At 55.1% G+C, this 13,164-nt stretch overlaps 5 protein-coding genes across 5 annotated transcripts; 3 read left to right on the plus strand and 2 right to left on the minus strand.

Moving 5' to 3' along the window:
• The first annotated feature begins 1,718 nt into the window (after positions 1-1,718).
• B0H64DRAFT_403519 (uncharacterized protein) lies at positions 1,719-2,926 on the plus strand. Its single transcript, XM_062804315.1, has 4 exons — positions 1,719-1,813; positions 1,882-2,139; positions 2,197-2,765; positions 2,830-2,926. The coding sequence occupies exons 2-3, from the start codon at positions 1,897-1,899 to the stop codon at positions 2,485-2,487; spliced, it is 534 nt and encodes a 177-aa protein (XP_062656619.1). The 5' UTR covers positions 1,719-1,813; positions 1,882-1,896; the 3' UTR covers positions 2,488-2,765; positions 2,830-2,926.
• Positions 2,927-3,541: 615 nt separating this feature from the next.
• On the plus strand, positions 3,542-5,100 carry B0H64DRAFT_465065 (Alpha/Beta hydrolase protein; the record flags this gene model as incomplete). Its single annotated transcript, XM_062807653.1, has 2 exons — positions 3,542-3,563; positions 4,265-5,100. 2 exons carry the CDS (start codon positions 3,542-3,544, stop codon positions 5,098-5,100), a joined length of 858 nt encoding a protein of 285 aa, XP_062656620.1.
• Positions 5,101-6,466: 1,366 nt separating this feature from the next.
• On the plus strand, positions 6,467-9,090 carry B0H64DRAFT_418955 (glycosyl hydrolases family 31-domain-containing protein; the record flags this gene model as incomplete). Its single annotated transcript, XM_062805349.1, has 2 exons — positions 6,467-6,674; positions 6,731-9,090. The coding sequence occupies 2 exons, from the start codon at positions 6,467-6,469 to the stop codon at positions 9,088-9,090; spliced, it is 2,568 nt and encodes an 855-aa protein (XP_062656621.1).
• Positions 9,091-9,330: 240 nt separating this feature from the next.
• Positions 9,331-10,192, minus strand: B0H64DRAFT_403522 (uncharacterized protein). The gene is made up of 2 exons (XM_062804316.1): positions 9,876-10,192; positions 9,331-9,795 (listed from the first exon to the last, which is right to left on the minus strand). Exons 1-2 carry the CDS (start codon positions 9,961-9,963, stop codon positions 9,461-9,463), a joined length of 423 nt encoding a protein of 140 aa, XP_062656622.1. The 5' UTR covers positions 9,964-10,192; the 3' UTR covers positions 9,331-9,460.
• A 1,261-nt stretch (positions 10,193-11,453) lies between these two features.
• On the minus strand, positions 11,454-12,577 carry B0H64DRAFT_444402 (pectin lyase fold/virulence factor; the record flags this gene model as incomplete). The annotated part of the gene is made up of 3 exons (XM_062806781.1): positions 11,454-11,593; positions 11,653-12,058; positions 12,110-12,577. 3 exons carry the CDS (start codon positions 12,575-12,577, stop codon positions 11,454-11,456), a joined length of 1,014 nt encoding a protein of 337 aa, XP_062656623.1.
• Between the last annotated feature and the right edge of the window lie 587 nt (positions 12,578-13,164).

The following is a 13,164-nucleotide window of genomic DNA, read 5'->3' on the forward strand; positions in this document are numbered from 1 at the left end:
GTCCATGCGAGGGGTTGTTGGTTTGACTTGGAATAAACACTCATCATGGGATGTATGGAGACTGGAGGACGCCTTGCCGTTTCGCTTGATCCCGGTGAATGTCGTGCTTTCGTTGTCGCTTAAGGTAGGCTGCCCTGGTGCGAGACAACAAACGCGGGGGTCCTCGGGTGAGAAGTTCGCCGCATGGCCAAAGGGTTGCCTGTCCCTCGCTCCGCCCGTTCTGACCTAATAGCCGACCACCTGCCTGCGCCATGCGCGAGCGGTCGGAAAGGTTTGGCGCAGCTGCAGGGGATATCCTCACCGGAATCAAGCCCACGAAATGCGACCCCGAAACAGCGAGCAATGCGAGGGACGAATCTCTCGCACTTCCGCGAGTGTTAAGGCGCGGGCGATAAAGTGAGAGTCGAAGCCATGTGATCGCAATACCTCACTGCTTGCTCTCGTTTGCGATCGAAATACCTCACTGCTTGATTACCGGCATATGCGGTTGCGGTCTTGGTTGGCATACCTCCCTATGTCTAGCATTTCGAGTCATGTCGTCCTTTCAGCTCACCTGTCACGCCTAGACTTGGGGCGGAGCATGGACAAACGACATACGTAACTCCTACCCAGCCTCCAAGAACAAGCTGACAAAACCTTGGCTTTGCTGGGATCTGACGTTGACCGGGAATCCGGCCGGTTCGAGCGCCACGCTTCTCGTCGTTATAGTGATAAAATACTTAGCGGTGCAAGGCGGGTATCCACGAGCCGGGATATATTCGCTCACAGCAACGAGCCCTCTCTTTTCGGCTCACGATCCTGAGCGGCTTATTTGTTGAAGCCGTTCCTTCCTCTAAGCTAGAGAGTAACCGCTCTGGAGGGCAAGGGCGGTTGTCTATCGGCTCGGGGGAAGGAGCGGGCCGTGGATCGAGCCGATTAGGGGCTGTAAGCCGGCAACGTACCGTTAGCCTCCGGCTCACTCGCCTGGAGCTGCTTTTTTTCCTCAAGCCGGGACAAATTCGCTCAAGGCGTAAGCCGTCAATGGTTTTTCAGTCTCGGCATGGGGCGGTAAGGTAGTTCATAGGTACTTCAGAACCATCGCCAACAAGTAAAGTGCCTTAACCGTACCGTCCCGTTCCTGAAATCATACCTCGAAAGGGTTAACTAAGCTGGTCCCTTGGTCCCTTCTTTTTACCTCTAATATTCTTAACCGAGAGTTGAGGAAGACACAAAAAGCAGTTTTATAGGCCATAGTTTATAGGTAGATTGTGCGGGGGGGGGGGGGGGAAGTAGGCTCTACTTGTTGGTCTGAAGTTGGTCCGAATCTGTCCCGTGTGTATATGAGTAGACCGCCACCTCGAGGTTCCCCGAGAGTGTGTGTTTATGTTTTGACGCCGACTGTATTTGCACAGCTAGCACCGACGAAGAACAAGTCTTCAGAAACCAATGAACGGCCTAACCACTTGGGCACCTATGGTCCACACACTGTGAATCAACCTCCGATGACAAATAGGTAAGTGATTTCAAAACCCACGTTGTTGTTCCTCTGATGGAAACAAGTCGTCGATCGACAACACTATTCCACGAAACATGCCGCCTATTCTTGATGTGGCGTCATCTTTTACTAGACTATGTCAGTACTTCTGAACAAAATGTGCCACTTCTCCGCCTCGAGAATCTATACGCGCAGTTTATTATGACGTAATAAACAAACCGTTTCTCACTTCCACATTTCTCATCCGCGTTTCTCCTTCACATCAACCACGACACAGCCATTTTCCCTGTTACATCAGTTCTCGACGGACATTTTTCATCAACGTCTATACTTGGAAAGGTATCGTCCCCACTCACCTATTATATATCTAGTATGATCGGTCGTGGGAATACTAACACGACCTTTAGTGCCTCGTGATCGCCATGGGATCACGAGCTAAATCTGACAAGCCCGGTCAGTCCGGCGACTCTCCCGAGTCTGACAAACGGGCTAAGGCAGAACGCCGCCCGGTTCCTTACAACGTCGCCCGCGGCGCCATTGTGTGGCTGCCCGGAATGCGGTACATAAACGGAAAGAAACTTGTTCGGCACCTCCCGATGCAGATCTTTGACCATCCTGTCCTGATCTACGACAAGCCAACTCCAACCATGGCGAATGTCTTCCTGGTATGTTTCTCAACCCCCCTGATGCCACGCGGCCAAAACGCTCACCTTATATCACAGATCACGTCCTTCAAGGAGGGCGAATCCCTCGTCGGCAAGTTCCAGAGCCACTCCGAGTTCCGCGGCCGCCAAATCCCGCTGATTCCTTCGCCACCGCACCCTGATAACGGAGTTCAGCTCACGCTAATGTCGGGACGAGTGTGGCCAAGGGAGTCCTTCGTCAGCCTGAGCTTGTTCACCATTCCGATCAAAGTGTTGCGCGAAGAGAGCAGCGGCCCTTGGGCCCTCAGCCCCGCATCTCTCGGCTCCCTCGACAAGATCATCGCGACACTGCCCACTACCCGTATCTAGAAGATCGGGGAGAAACAGCGCCAAGGTGAACAGTCGACAGCCGAAAGTACGGAACAAAACCAGGGACATGGTGAACGCGAGCATGAGAAAGTAGCCGAGCACGACGAGGATGATATGGAGGGGTGGACGACTGTTGTGAGCAAGAAGAAGAGGGCCATGTCGATGTCCACTCCTGCGAAAAAAGGAAAGACAAGGTTTCGCAAGAGCCTGTAGTGATTGTTCAGGTTGGACTTCTATTGACGGCCTCAATGGGGGTGCGCACTGGGCCTTCCCCCCCTGCAAGACTCACCCATCGAGCCCGCATTAACAGATACGAAGACTAACCACATGCAAGTGATTTAGGCAGAGAGGCTTGAGCATGCTCGGCGACCTACCTAGTTTCGCGCCCTCATCCAACTTAAGGCTGAAAGGAAATTGGAAGTTCACGTTTGATAGTCATGTATGTATTAATAAACGGCGTTTGTGAAGGCCTCGGAGACGAAACCCGTTATACACAACCAATTAGTTGATTCTCATCGTCAGCCACAAAGCTGGAGGAAGGTATTAACATCGGGGATATGTGCTCTCAGTCGTTGGTTGAAACGCACATGGCTACGAGCGCCCGGGTTCGATCATGACCTCGGCGCGGGGGAGCACGCCAATCCGAAGTCAGCTGGGGTGTCCTGGAAGGTTGGGAGTACTTAGAATGGTTTGGCAACGGCTGGTGGTGTGATTAGTGGACTAATACTTTAGACTGACTCGATGTTGGCGGGGAAGATTGTATTCGCCGCCCTTACAGACAGACCGAGGGCCCTTCTCATTGGAGGAGTCGCCTAGTGACTTGAATCACTACCACCTCTATTACTCCGAAAATCATGCCACAATCAACGCGCAAAGCGAAGTTGGCAGACAGTCATTACCAGACGTGAACCTATTTAGAAACGTATGGCAACTTGAATACTGCGAGGCACATCTGCGTGATTCATTCCCCTCGCATGAACCATGAGTGGCGAGGATTAGCCAACTCGCTTATACAACTTACCCTTGATGCCCGATGATGACAGCGACCTTACACATGTTGTCGGCAAGAGTGAACGGCAGATATCAACACGGCAGTTGGAGGAAGAAAGGAGGTCAGTTGTACTAGGGCCTATCTGATAGTCCGGAAACCAGCGCCTTACAAGGGCTGGCTGGTCGGTGCGGACACGAGAAACCGGAGATATTGGGTCCGTTTGCCTCACCTGTAGAGCGTGTGTTCTCAGCCTCATACTCAGTGCGCCGGCAGATCGACAACCTGATATGAACCCAAGCTCGAAAGTGGTCTGAACGCCTTACAGAAACATAGCTGCCACCAATAATATCACAACCAACACATCCGAACCAGAACATGGGGTCAACGGTTCCAAGATCAAACAACTTGGCACTCGTTATAAGTTCAACCCGATTCGCGCGCCTCAACTATGGTTTTGAGGAGACGTACCCCGGAGTGTCGAATTGATTGATGATCTGCGTTACTTGCTCCTCTTGTGTGGGTTTTACCCGATTCGCGCGCATCTCCTTGTTTTCAACCAAGTCCACCGCCAGTGTGGATCAATCAATGCAAGGGGTTTCCGGGGATCGACGTCGCTTCCGGCATTTCAACCATCGGAGAACACTCCGAACTAAGTTTGTGTCGTTGGAGTACAAAACCTCCGAGAGTCTCCTAGCATAACGACATCTCAGGAACTTGACTTACACACATCTTGTTCACCTGATTTCCCGCTGAGACCAACAATGCAACTGACACGGAACCCCCTAGCGGCCGCGGCCCTCCTCGCCTTGAGCTGGGCGGGCGCCGCCGTCGCCGAATCGTCAGCCGGTTGCGGCAAGGCCCCGACCATCGAAAGCAAGCAGTACACGATGCAAGTTAACGGCAAGCAGCGGGAGTACATCATGAAGCTGCCCGACAACTACGACCAGACTCGCCCTTACCGGTTGGTCTTCCTGTGGCACCAACGGGGCGGCAGCGCCACCAAGATCGTGCAAGGCGAGGACCCCAACGCCGGCGGCGTGATCCCTTACTACGGCCTGCCGCCCTTGGCCAACGACAGCGCCATCTTCGTGGTTCCCAACGGTCTCAACTCCGGCTGGGCCAACACCGGCGGTGAGGACACCACCTTCTTCGACCAGATGGTCGAGACGATCGAGGCCGACCTCTGCGTCGACACCAACCTGCGCTTCGCCACCGGCTTCAGCTGGGGCGGCGGCATGTCCTACAACCTCGCCTGCTCGCGGCCCGAGATGATGCGGGCCGTGGCCGTGCTCTCCGGCGCCCAGCTCAGCGGCTGCGAGGGCGGCACCCAGCCCGTCGCCTACTACGCCCAGCACGGCACCTCCGACTCGGTCCTCAACGTCGCCATGGGCCGCCAGCTGCGCGACAAATTCGTCCAGAACAACGGCTGCACCGCCCTGTCGTCGGAGCCCAACCCCAACGGCGGCCAGTCCGTCAAGACCGAGTACGAGGGCTGCACCGAGGGCTACCCCGTCACCTGGGTCATCCACAACGGCGACCACAACCCCTCTCAGGTCGACCAGGGTTCGTCGGACCCCTTCGCGCCTGCGAACACGTGGGAGTTCTTCTCGCAGTTCACCTAGGTGGGCTGGTAGTGTTACCAAATGGCGGGAAACTGGGTGTTTTGTTGATCTGTCTGAACACGGCGGCTCTGCTTGGTCGTCACTTCAAGCGTGGATCTGACAACAACATGGTCACTATGACAACGAGCATGAATAAATACATATGACATACCTTGCTGGTGTATAATACGCTTAGTTCTTGTGCGCCCATGTATCATAAGATGTACCGCACAGCCCTCCCGTACGCGAGGCTTCTTTGTGAATGTAACCCGGAAGCATATCGTAAATCCGTGAATTTCCTAGTCGTCGTAAGTCTTGCCGTGGTAGTCTGGTCGAAACCCAGAGAGAATGTTGCACCATAACACACACAGTGATGCAGCTTCGCTCCGGTGAGTATCGCCTACCTACCTGCTTTAGAATGAGCAAAGATGAAAGCTGATGAAAGCTGATGACTACAGCAAATCCACTACTCTTTCAATGTTTGTTTTACTTTCTCCGCGCTTGTTTTTCGGTTATTTTCTATACGAGTCAGGAGCAAAGTCAACCCCACAGAGAAACGGTGTAGAAACGGTGTATCAAAAAGCTCTCATCCGCGGTCTACGGTTTCGTGCATCATTGCCCCGAGCGAGCACCATGGGCATGGAAGATTGGTTGTGTAGCTAGTTATTACTCCATATTCCGCAGTATTATGTGGCCACGACAGGCGGCCGCCTACGGCAAGGCGTACCGGAGCTCTATGCTGTCGATACCCAGGGAGGTGCCCAGGTTTATTTTGTGTCTCAGAGGTAACCACGCGAGCTGTAGTGCCACATGGCATCGCGTTCTCGCAAAACACAGATCCTTCTTCGCTAGGTCTCTTCGAATAAGTCCATGCGCTACCTGCTATGCCTTACAAACCGCGTTGTTTGTCGGACCTTGTCGTTGCTATGCCGTTGCTATCCCTACCTAGGTAGAGGTAGTTATTCCCAGAATGGCAGGTTCTAGTCCAATTAACCAAGACGAAGTGAAACGTTCACATGTCGTAATGCAATATGATTGGAGCTATGTCGTCGACTTCGTGTTAATGTTGCCATCGGGTAACTGCCCCTGAGTTTCCCGACCGCGGTCGTCCTGACTCCGGCGATGGGCATGCAACCGAGGGCCTTCCGTCACAAACCCAGCGTTGTAGTTACAGCGGGCTGACGTGTTACGGCTTTGTGTGCCCAAAGCTGTTCTCGGCCACTGCGTGGAACGCTTCAGATGGCCAACTTAGGTTAATGTACTCACCGAGCTGTTGTTCCTATCTTATGGTTAGAACTCTTCCATTTCCCATTTGTAGTCCTTTCCAGATTCCCCCTCCTTCCCAATTCCGCGTGAAACGACTCCTCAACATTTGTACGAACTCAACATGGCATCACTCTTCTTTCCTCTCTTGCTCTTCGCTGCTGCGGTGCTTGGGCACATTCCGCGGCCAGCGGCACATTGTCCTGGCTACCGCGCGACCAATATTCATCAAAACCCGTCTTACGCGACCGCCGACCTCGTTCTTATAGACAATTGTAGCTTGTACAGCAAAGACATCCAAAGCTTACGGTTGCTTGTCGAGTACGAGACTGGTAAGAAATATTACCCCGAACTTGGAAAGCACGGCTAACTGATGCCTCTCCCGTAGAAACTCGACTTCATGTCCTAATTGAGGACGCAGGCAAGGAGGTGTATCAGGTCCAGGAGCATGTTCTAGCTCGACCGAAGACCCAAAACGCAACTGCAAATGAAGCTGCCCTCAAGTTCAGCTTTACCGAGGATCCGTTCACTTTCACTATCACAAGAGCTTCCAACGGGGAAGTCCTATTCGACACATCCGATTCACCGCTGAATTTCGAGTCTCAGTACGTTCGTGTTCGGACCCGCCTCCCGCTGAACCCCAATCTTTACGGTCTAGGCGAACACTCGGATGACTTCCGGCTGCCTACCAGCAACTACACGCGCACGTTATGGAATGCCGAATTCCCCTTTATCCCCAGCCGAACCAACCTATACGGGAGCCACCCCGTGTACTTTGACCACCGGGGTGACTCGGGCACGCATGGCGTATTCCTCCTCAACTCCAACGGAATGGACATCATCATTGACAAGACCGAGCTAGGGCAACAGTACTTGGAATACAACATTATTGGAGGCGTGCTGGACTTTTATTTCGTGGCCGGGCCTGAACCGGCAGAAGTAAGCAAGCAGTACGCCGAAATCGTCGGCTTGCCCGCCATGATACCGTACTGGACACTTGGCTTTCATCAGTGCAAGTATGGCTGGCCGACTATTGACCATGTGGCTGAAGTCGTAGCCAACTACTCAGCCGCCGGCATCCCTCTCGAGACAGTGTGGGGAGATATCGATTACATGCGTGACAAGCTGGACTTTACTACTGATCCCTCACGCTACCCCCTGGCCAAGGTACGCACCCTAGTCGATCAACTGCACCAAAGCAACCAGCATTACATCCAGATTCTCGACCCGGGCATTCGGCGACACGACGACTATGGCCCCTACACACGCGGGGCGGAGAAGGGAGCGTTCCTCCGCGCCACCGATGGCTCATATTATCGTGGTATACAATGGCCCGGCGAGGTGGTCTGGCCGGACTGGTTTGCCCCTGGCACGCAGGACTGGTGGACCTCGGAGATCCTCTCCTTCTACAGCCCCTCCACCGGCATCGACGTGGACGGACTCTGGGTCGACATGAACGAAGCCTCCAACATGTGTCCCGACATGACCTGTCTGACCTCAACCACCTCGACCACCACAAACCCCCGCCAACAACAACCCCCTCCCCAACCGCACCGCCGCCAACCCCCCTCCCAAGGAGGAGGCCAAGGCCCCAAACTCGGCCTCCCCAACCGCGACCTCCTCTCCCCCGGCTACCACATCGCCTCCCGCCACGGCGGCACCCTCTCCGCCTTCACCCTCTCCACCAACCTCACCAACGCCGACGGCAGCCACCAATACGACACGCACAACCTCTACGGCAGCATGATGGCGCGCGCCACCCACCGCGCCCTCATCACCCGCTCCCCCACAAAACGCCCCTTCGTCCTCACCCGCTCCACCTTCGCGGGAACCGGCTCCCACGCCGCGCACTGGTTCGGCGACAACGCGTCGACGTGGGCGCACTACCGCGCCGCGATCCGCCAGCTGCTGGCGGCCGCCGCCGTGCACGCTTTGCCGATGGTCGGGTCGGATGTGTGCGGGTTTAATGGGGATGCGGAGGAGCGCATGTGTGCGCGCTGGGCGGTCATGGCGGCGTGGCAGCCGTTTTACCGCAATCATGCGGATGCGTCGGCGCCGGACCAGGAGTTTTATCGCTGGCCTTTGGTGGCGGAGGCCGCGCGGAAGGCGGTGGGGGTGCGGTATAGGTTGTTGGATTATTTGTATACGGCGATGTGGAGGGCGAGTCGGGAGGGGAGGGCGGTGGTGAGTCCGTTGTGGTTTTTTTATCCGGGGGATGCGGCGACCTGGGGGGTGCAGACGCAGTGGTTTTTGGGGGAGGCGTTGTTGGTGAGTCCGGTGGTGGATGATGACTCGCAGACGGTGAGGTTTTATTTGCCGAGGGATGTGTGGTATGATTTCTGGACGGGGGAGAAGGTGGTGAGCGTGGGGGGGATGGTGACGCGCGAGGGGGTGGAGTGGGCGGATATCCCTGTGCATATCAGGGGTGGCAGTATCGTGCCCATGAGGGTAAGGTCGGCCAACACTACGGCGGAGCTGCGGAAGGAGAATTTTGTCATCACGGTGGCGCCGGGAGCGGATGGGACTGCTCGGGGCGAGCTGTACCTCGACGATGGGGAGAGCCTGGATGTCGGAGATAATAAGTCGGTCCTTACACTGACTTGGAATGGGCGGGCAGTCGAGGCGAGCGGTATGTTTGGCTACGCCACTGACCTGGTCATCGAAAGGGTGGTGGTGCTCGGAGACGGAGGACCGAGGACTCAGGAGGGCCCCTGGCGGCTACACAAGGCCTTCATTCTCCGTTTTTAGTTTTCGGCCAGGCGATGGTACGGAGTCCGAAGGTGGCCTACAGCAGGCTGGTGTGATAATGGCCCAGCAAATAGGTCGGAGTAGCAGAGTTAGATGAGAAACGCAGCATTCTGCCTATTGTCATTGAAATCTCAGTCACGCAGCTAAAGCCGGGCTCAGGGCGGAACTCGACCGCCGTCTGTTGCTAGAGAGGTGAAACTTGGGGGACTGACGACGGCTATGAGGTGTGCTTCGATGGCGGCCTGGGAATGTGGATATTTGCTTGCCCTGCTACATAAAAGCTAAAGCTCACCGCGGAACCGTCCACTCTCGCTAGACAAGGTATCCAGTAACTCTTCTAGCTGTCCCGATACTGAGCTCCAGCACCCTTCTACTCGGCCCTAAGTACCCCCTCATCAACAAGCCGATCTAACTGCTCGTGGATACGTATCATAACCATGCCCACGTCTGTGGGGTCATCCCCGACATCCATCTTCACCGTGGTGATATCGGGCAGTCCGCGCTCGGCACTGTCTCGAATGGCGAAGATGGCGCGGTCCTCGATGCTGGTGCCGACGAGGACGGCGCGCGGCTCGCTGCGCTCCTCGGCGGGGACTTGCATGTTGCTACCCACGGGGCACTCGTGCGGGCTGCCCGCCGCTGGACCGGCGTAGCAGTTGGCGAGTTCGAACGTCGCCCTTTCGGCGCTGAGGCAAACGTGTACCACTGTTTGTCGCCGCATGCTGTGTGAGATTCTGGGGGTGCCACCTGTGGGGATAAAGGGGGCGTCTGGTTGGTGGACGTACCCAAAAACTGGGGGAGGAGTTCCCGTTGGATGGCTCTAGCGAAGTCCTCGTTGGCTTCGACGAGGGCGATGGGGATCGGGGTAGCCATTGTGAGTAGAAGTTGAGATGGATTATAGCTGGTATAGGCTTATTGCCAATGCTTCGGTGATGTGGACGGACGCTCTGTCGCTTTTTTGATAGAAGGGGAGTTGGAAGAAGGGAAAAAGGTGTAAGCTCCCCTACATGTAGAAGGAGAAACAGGGACGCGTCATATACCCGCTGTAGATCCTCGCTGATCAATCTGTGAGTTGGTACTTGGTAACATATCCATACACACCCTACCCAGTGGAGAGGGTATTCGTCTGCCTGAGTCTCTCTGGATCTGCATGCAGCTGCATGCACCTGCACACATCTGCATTCCGGCCCAATGTCTGCTTATTGGTTGATATAGCTGGGCTTAACTCGCTGCTGATCTTGTCGGAGGTGCCCGACATGTGGATTCGGGACAAGAAAGCTGGCGACATGCATACTATGGTACTCGACTATAGAGCTATGGACGCGTTGATATATCGCACTTACACCGATCAAGTCACTCATGACCAAGCAGGAAACATTGGAAAGACAGCATCAAACGACAATACACCGTCCTTGAAGCTCTGGCATAACTCTCACCAGCCAGCTGAATGGTTGCCATCTCATCCCATGGAGCCTCCCCGGTGTGCCGCAGATGGACGGGCTGTCCGATGCACGTCATGTCACATCAACTGGTCCTTTCCCCTCCTTGATCGCCGGGCTTGATGATCCAACTTCAGCTTCGACTGCTGGCTAGATGATTAGGCTTAGCGCCCCCGCTGAACAGAGCTGAGCCCGGCTGGCTGGGATCTTGGCAGAGTGGGCGACATGGTGTATACTTGGAGCGAGACGCGGCACCCGCGGGTTATGGGTTTAAGCGCCCTTGTTTCATTGGAGACACGCTCACTCGCACTCCATGATTCACACCGCATTATCTCCACCACCCCGTAGCGTGCCGTATGTGAGCTATATGCAGTCTCCTGCAGGATACTATGCACGAGATCGTTACCAGATCGGAGTCATTCATCGGACGATGAGGAAGAGAAGTAGCGCTCTAATCCAAGACAGCCACAACACAGAGGCGCAGGCCGGAAGAGAGAGTATGCGGATAGGCGGGTGCAAACCTTTGTCGAGGTAATGTGTTTGAACTAGAGTCTGGTGGGCTGGAAATGGTACCCAACCTCAGCGATTTGGAAGATGATCTCGGCTCTGATGTGGGATAGCGTTAGTGGCCGGTGAAGGGTGAGTGCTTTGCCTCCTAGTTCAGATCTTGAGTCGGTGGGAGCAGATGGTGACAAGGGAAGTGGACTGGCGGAGCGGCAAATCGCATTTCTCAACCCCTGGGTAAACTAAACCATGCGTGCCTGGTTTGGTTGGGTTGCGAACGAAGTTATGGAAAGCCGTGGCATTGACAACAATGTGGCGCCGGTTGAGGAAAGCCCCCCCGGCCAAGCGGAGCCTGTCAATTATCGTATTATCTTTCTCCTATGATCAGTCTATTACTATCAACCAGACCCTTGAACTGTCTCAAAGGATCCTTCCAACACCTGCCCCAAGCTTGACGATCGGCGCAACCAAGGGCAGCGGAGTCAACTTGAACTTGTAGGGTGCCTTCTTGAAGTCACCAACCTGCGTGATGTTGACGGTGGCTTTACCCCAGTCGTTCCCTACCGAACGTGTTAATCAAGGAAAGTCACTAACGGAAAGAAAAATGCCAGTCACTTACTAGCTCCCAAGTTGGCAAAGCCATCCAGCTCCTCGTCACCGCACGTGCAGGTATTCGGCGAATCCTCCGGAATAACCAAACCGTAGGTGCTCAGCGCCTCACGGGTCTTGCCCCTGAACACGTTGCCCTCCACGAGGACCTGGTTGTCGGACCGAGAATGGATTGCCTGGTAGTTGAAGTCGACATAGAGGTTGCTGTAGATGTGCTGGTGGCCGAAGCGCCCGGCAGGGCCGCGGGTGCCCATATTCTTCCAGTAGTTGTGATGGTAAGTGACGTGTAGGTGGCCGAAATCAACGTCTCGGAGGGTGTCATCATTTCCGATGAGCGACGACTTCCAGTGGTCATGGAAGTAGTTCCAGGATACGGTAACCCAGTCTGAAGCGCGGATGATGTCGACTTGGCCGTCCTATGGAGGGTTAGCACAATATCCCAGACCCAGCGAACTCGGAATACGCACAAAGAAGTCTGGGCCCTTGGAAATGTCCGACGCAAACTCGTTGTGGTCTACCCAAACCCTGGTCGAGTTCCGGATGGTGATGCAGTCATTGTCCTGGATGAAACTGATCTTGAGGTTCTGGATGATGACGTTGGTCGCATCAACTACATCAAGACCCATTCCGGTGATATGAGCCGAGCCACCAACGCCAATGACGGACTTGTTGGAGCCAATCTTGGGGCGGGCCGGAAGATTGATCTCCCCCCTGACGCGCACAACCTTGGGCTCGTCGCCGGCAACAGCCGCCTCCAAGTCTGCCGCATTGTCGACAGCCACAGTGACGCCGCCCTTGCCACCAGTAGTGGTACCGATCGGGTTATCCTTGGCGAAGCCTTCGACGTCCCAAGACGCAAGACCGAGGCTACCGAGGGGCGATGCTGCCGCCAAGGGGGCCAATGCCGAGAGTACGGTGATGAAGTTGAGCCGCATGGTAGAAATCCGGGTATTCGGGACAGACGATAATAGGATACCAACGGTGCGCTGTGCTGATGGAACCTGGAATGTTATACAACTTAATATAGGAGGAAGCTGGAGTGATATCCGGGTCCATGCCATGCAGACGGCAACATCCCCAGCCCAGCAATTTCCCCAACTTCGCTACTCCCGGTGCAATGGAAAAATGAGCTCCAGCGGGGAACCCTGTCTGAGAAGCACCGTCCCCAAATAAGGTCTTGATCTCGTGTTGCGATTTACCCGTCCGGGGAGTTTGCCCTGCCAAGCCGGCACCGGTGACGGAGTGCCTCTTCCTCACTGGTGGAAATATGCTCGCCGGCGACACCCAACGGCTTTGGAGGCGGGCTTTAGCGTATTCTCTGATCGGCATGTCCAGCATGTTTTTCTGATTACGGTCCTAGTGAGCGCTAGATCCGGACAAACTTCTTGCGATGTGCGTGTAAGTTGTTTTGTTACGGACCGAGGTGATAGTCCGGTGATTGACAGTCAAAGAACCTATTTGACCTCCGCCGTCATGCATCGGGCATCGGTAACCGAGAGTTTGAAAGTATTAACGTGGAGGT

The sequence above is a fragment of the Chaetomium fimeti genome, assembly GCF_033439085.1.
Source record: "Chaetomium fimeti strain CBS 168.71 chromosome Unknown B0H64scaffold_6, whole genome shotgun sequence".
Lineage (NCBI taxonomy): Eukaryota > Fungi > Ascomycota > Sordariomycetes > Sordariales > Chaetomiaceae > Chaetomium > Chaetomium fimeti.

Coding starts and splice junctions, on each gene's coding strand:
- B0H64DRAFT_403519 (XM_062804315.1), top strand. CDS start 1,897: ATGGGATCACGAGCTAAATCTGACAAGCCCGGTCAGTCCGGCGACTCT. Junction 2,140..2,196: donor CCATGGCGAATGTCTTCCTG/GTATGTTTCTCA, acceptor CTTATATCACAG/ATCACGTCCTTCAAGGAGGG.
- B0H64DRAFT_403522 (XM_062804316.1), bottom strand. CDS start 9,963: ATGGCTACCCCGATCCCCATCGCCCTCGTCGAAGCCAACGAGGACTTC. Junction 9,796..9,875: donor ACTCCTCCCCCAGTTTTTGG/GTACGTCCACCA, acceptor GGCGACAAACAG/TGGTACACGTTTGCCTCAGC.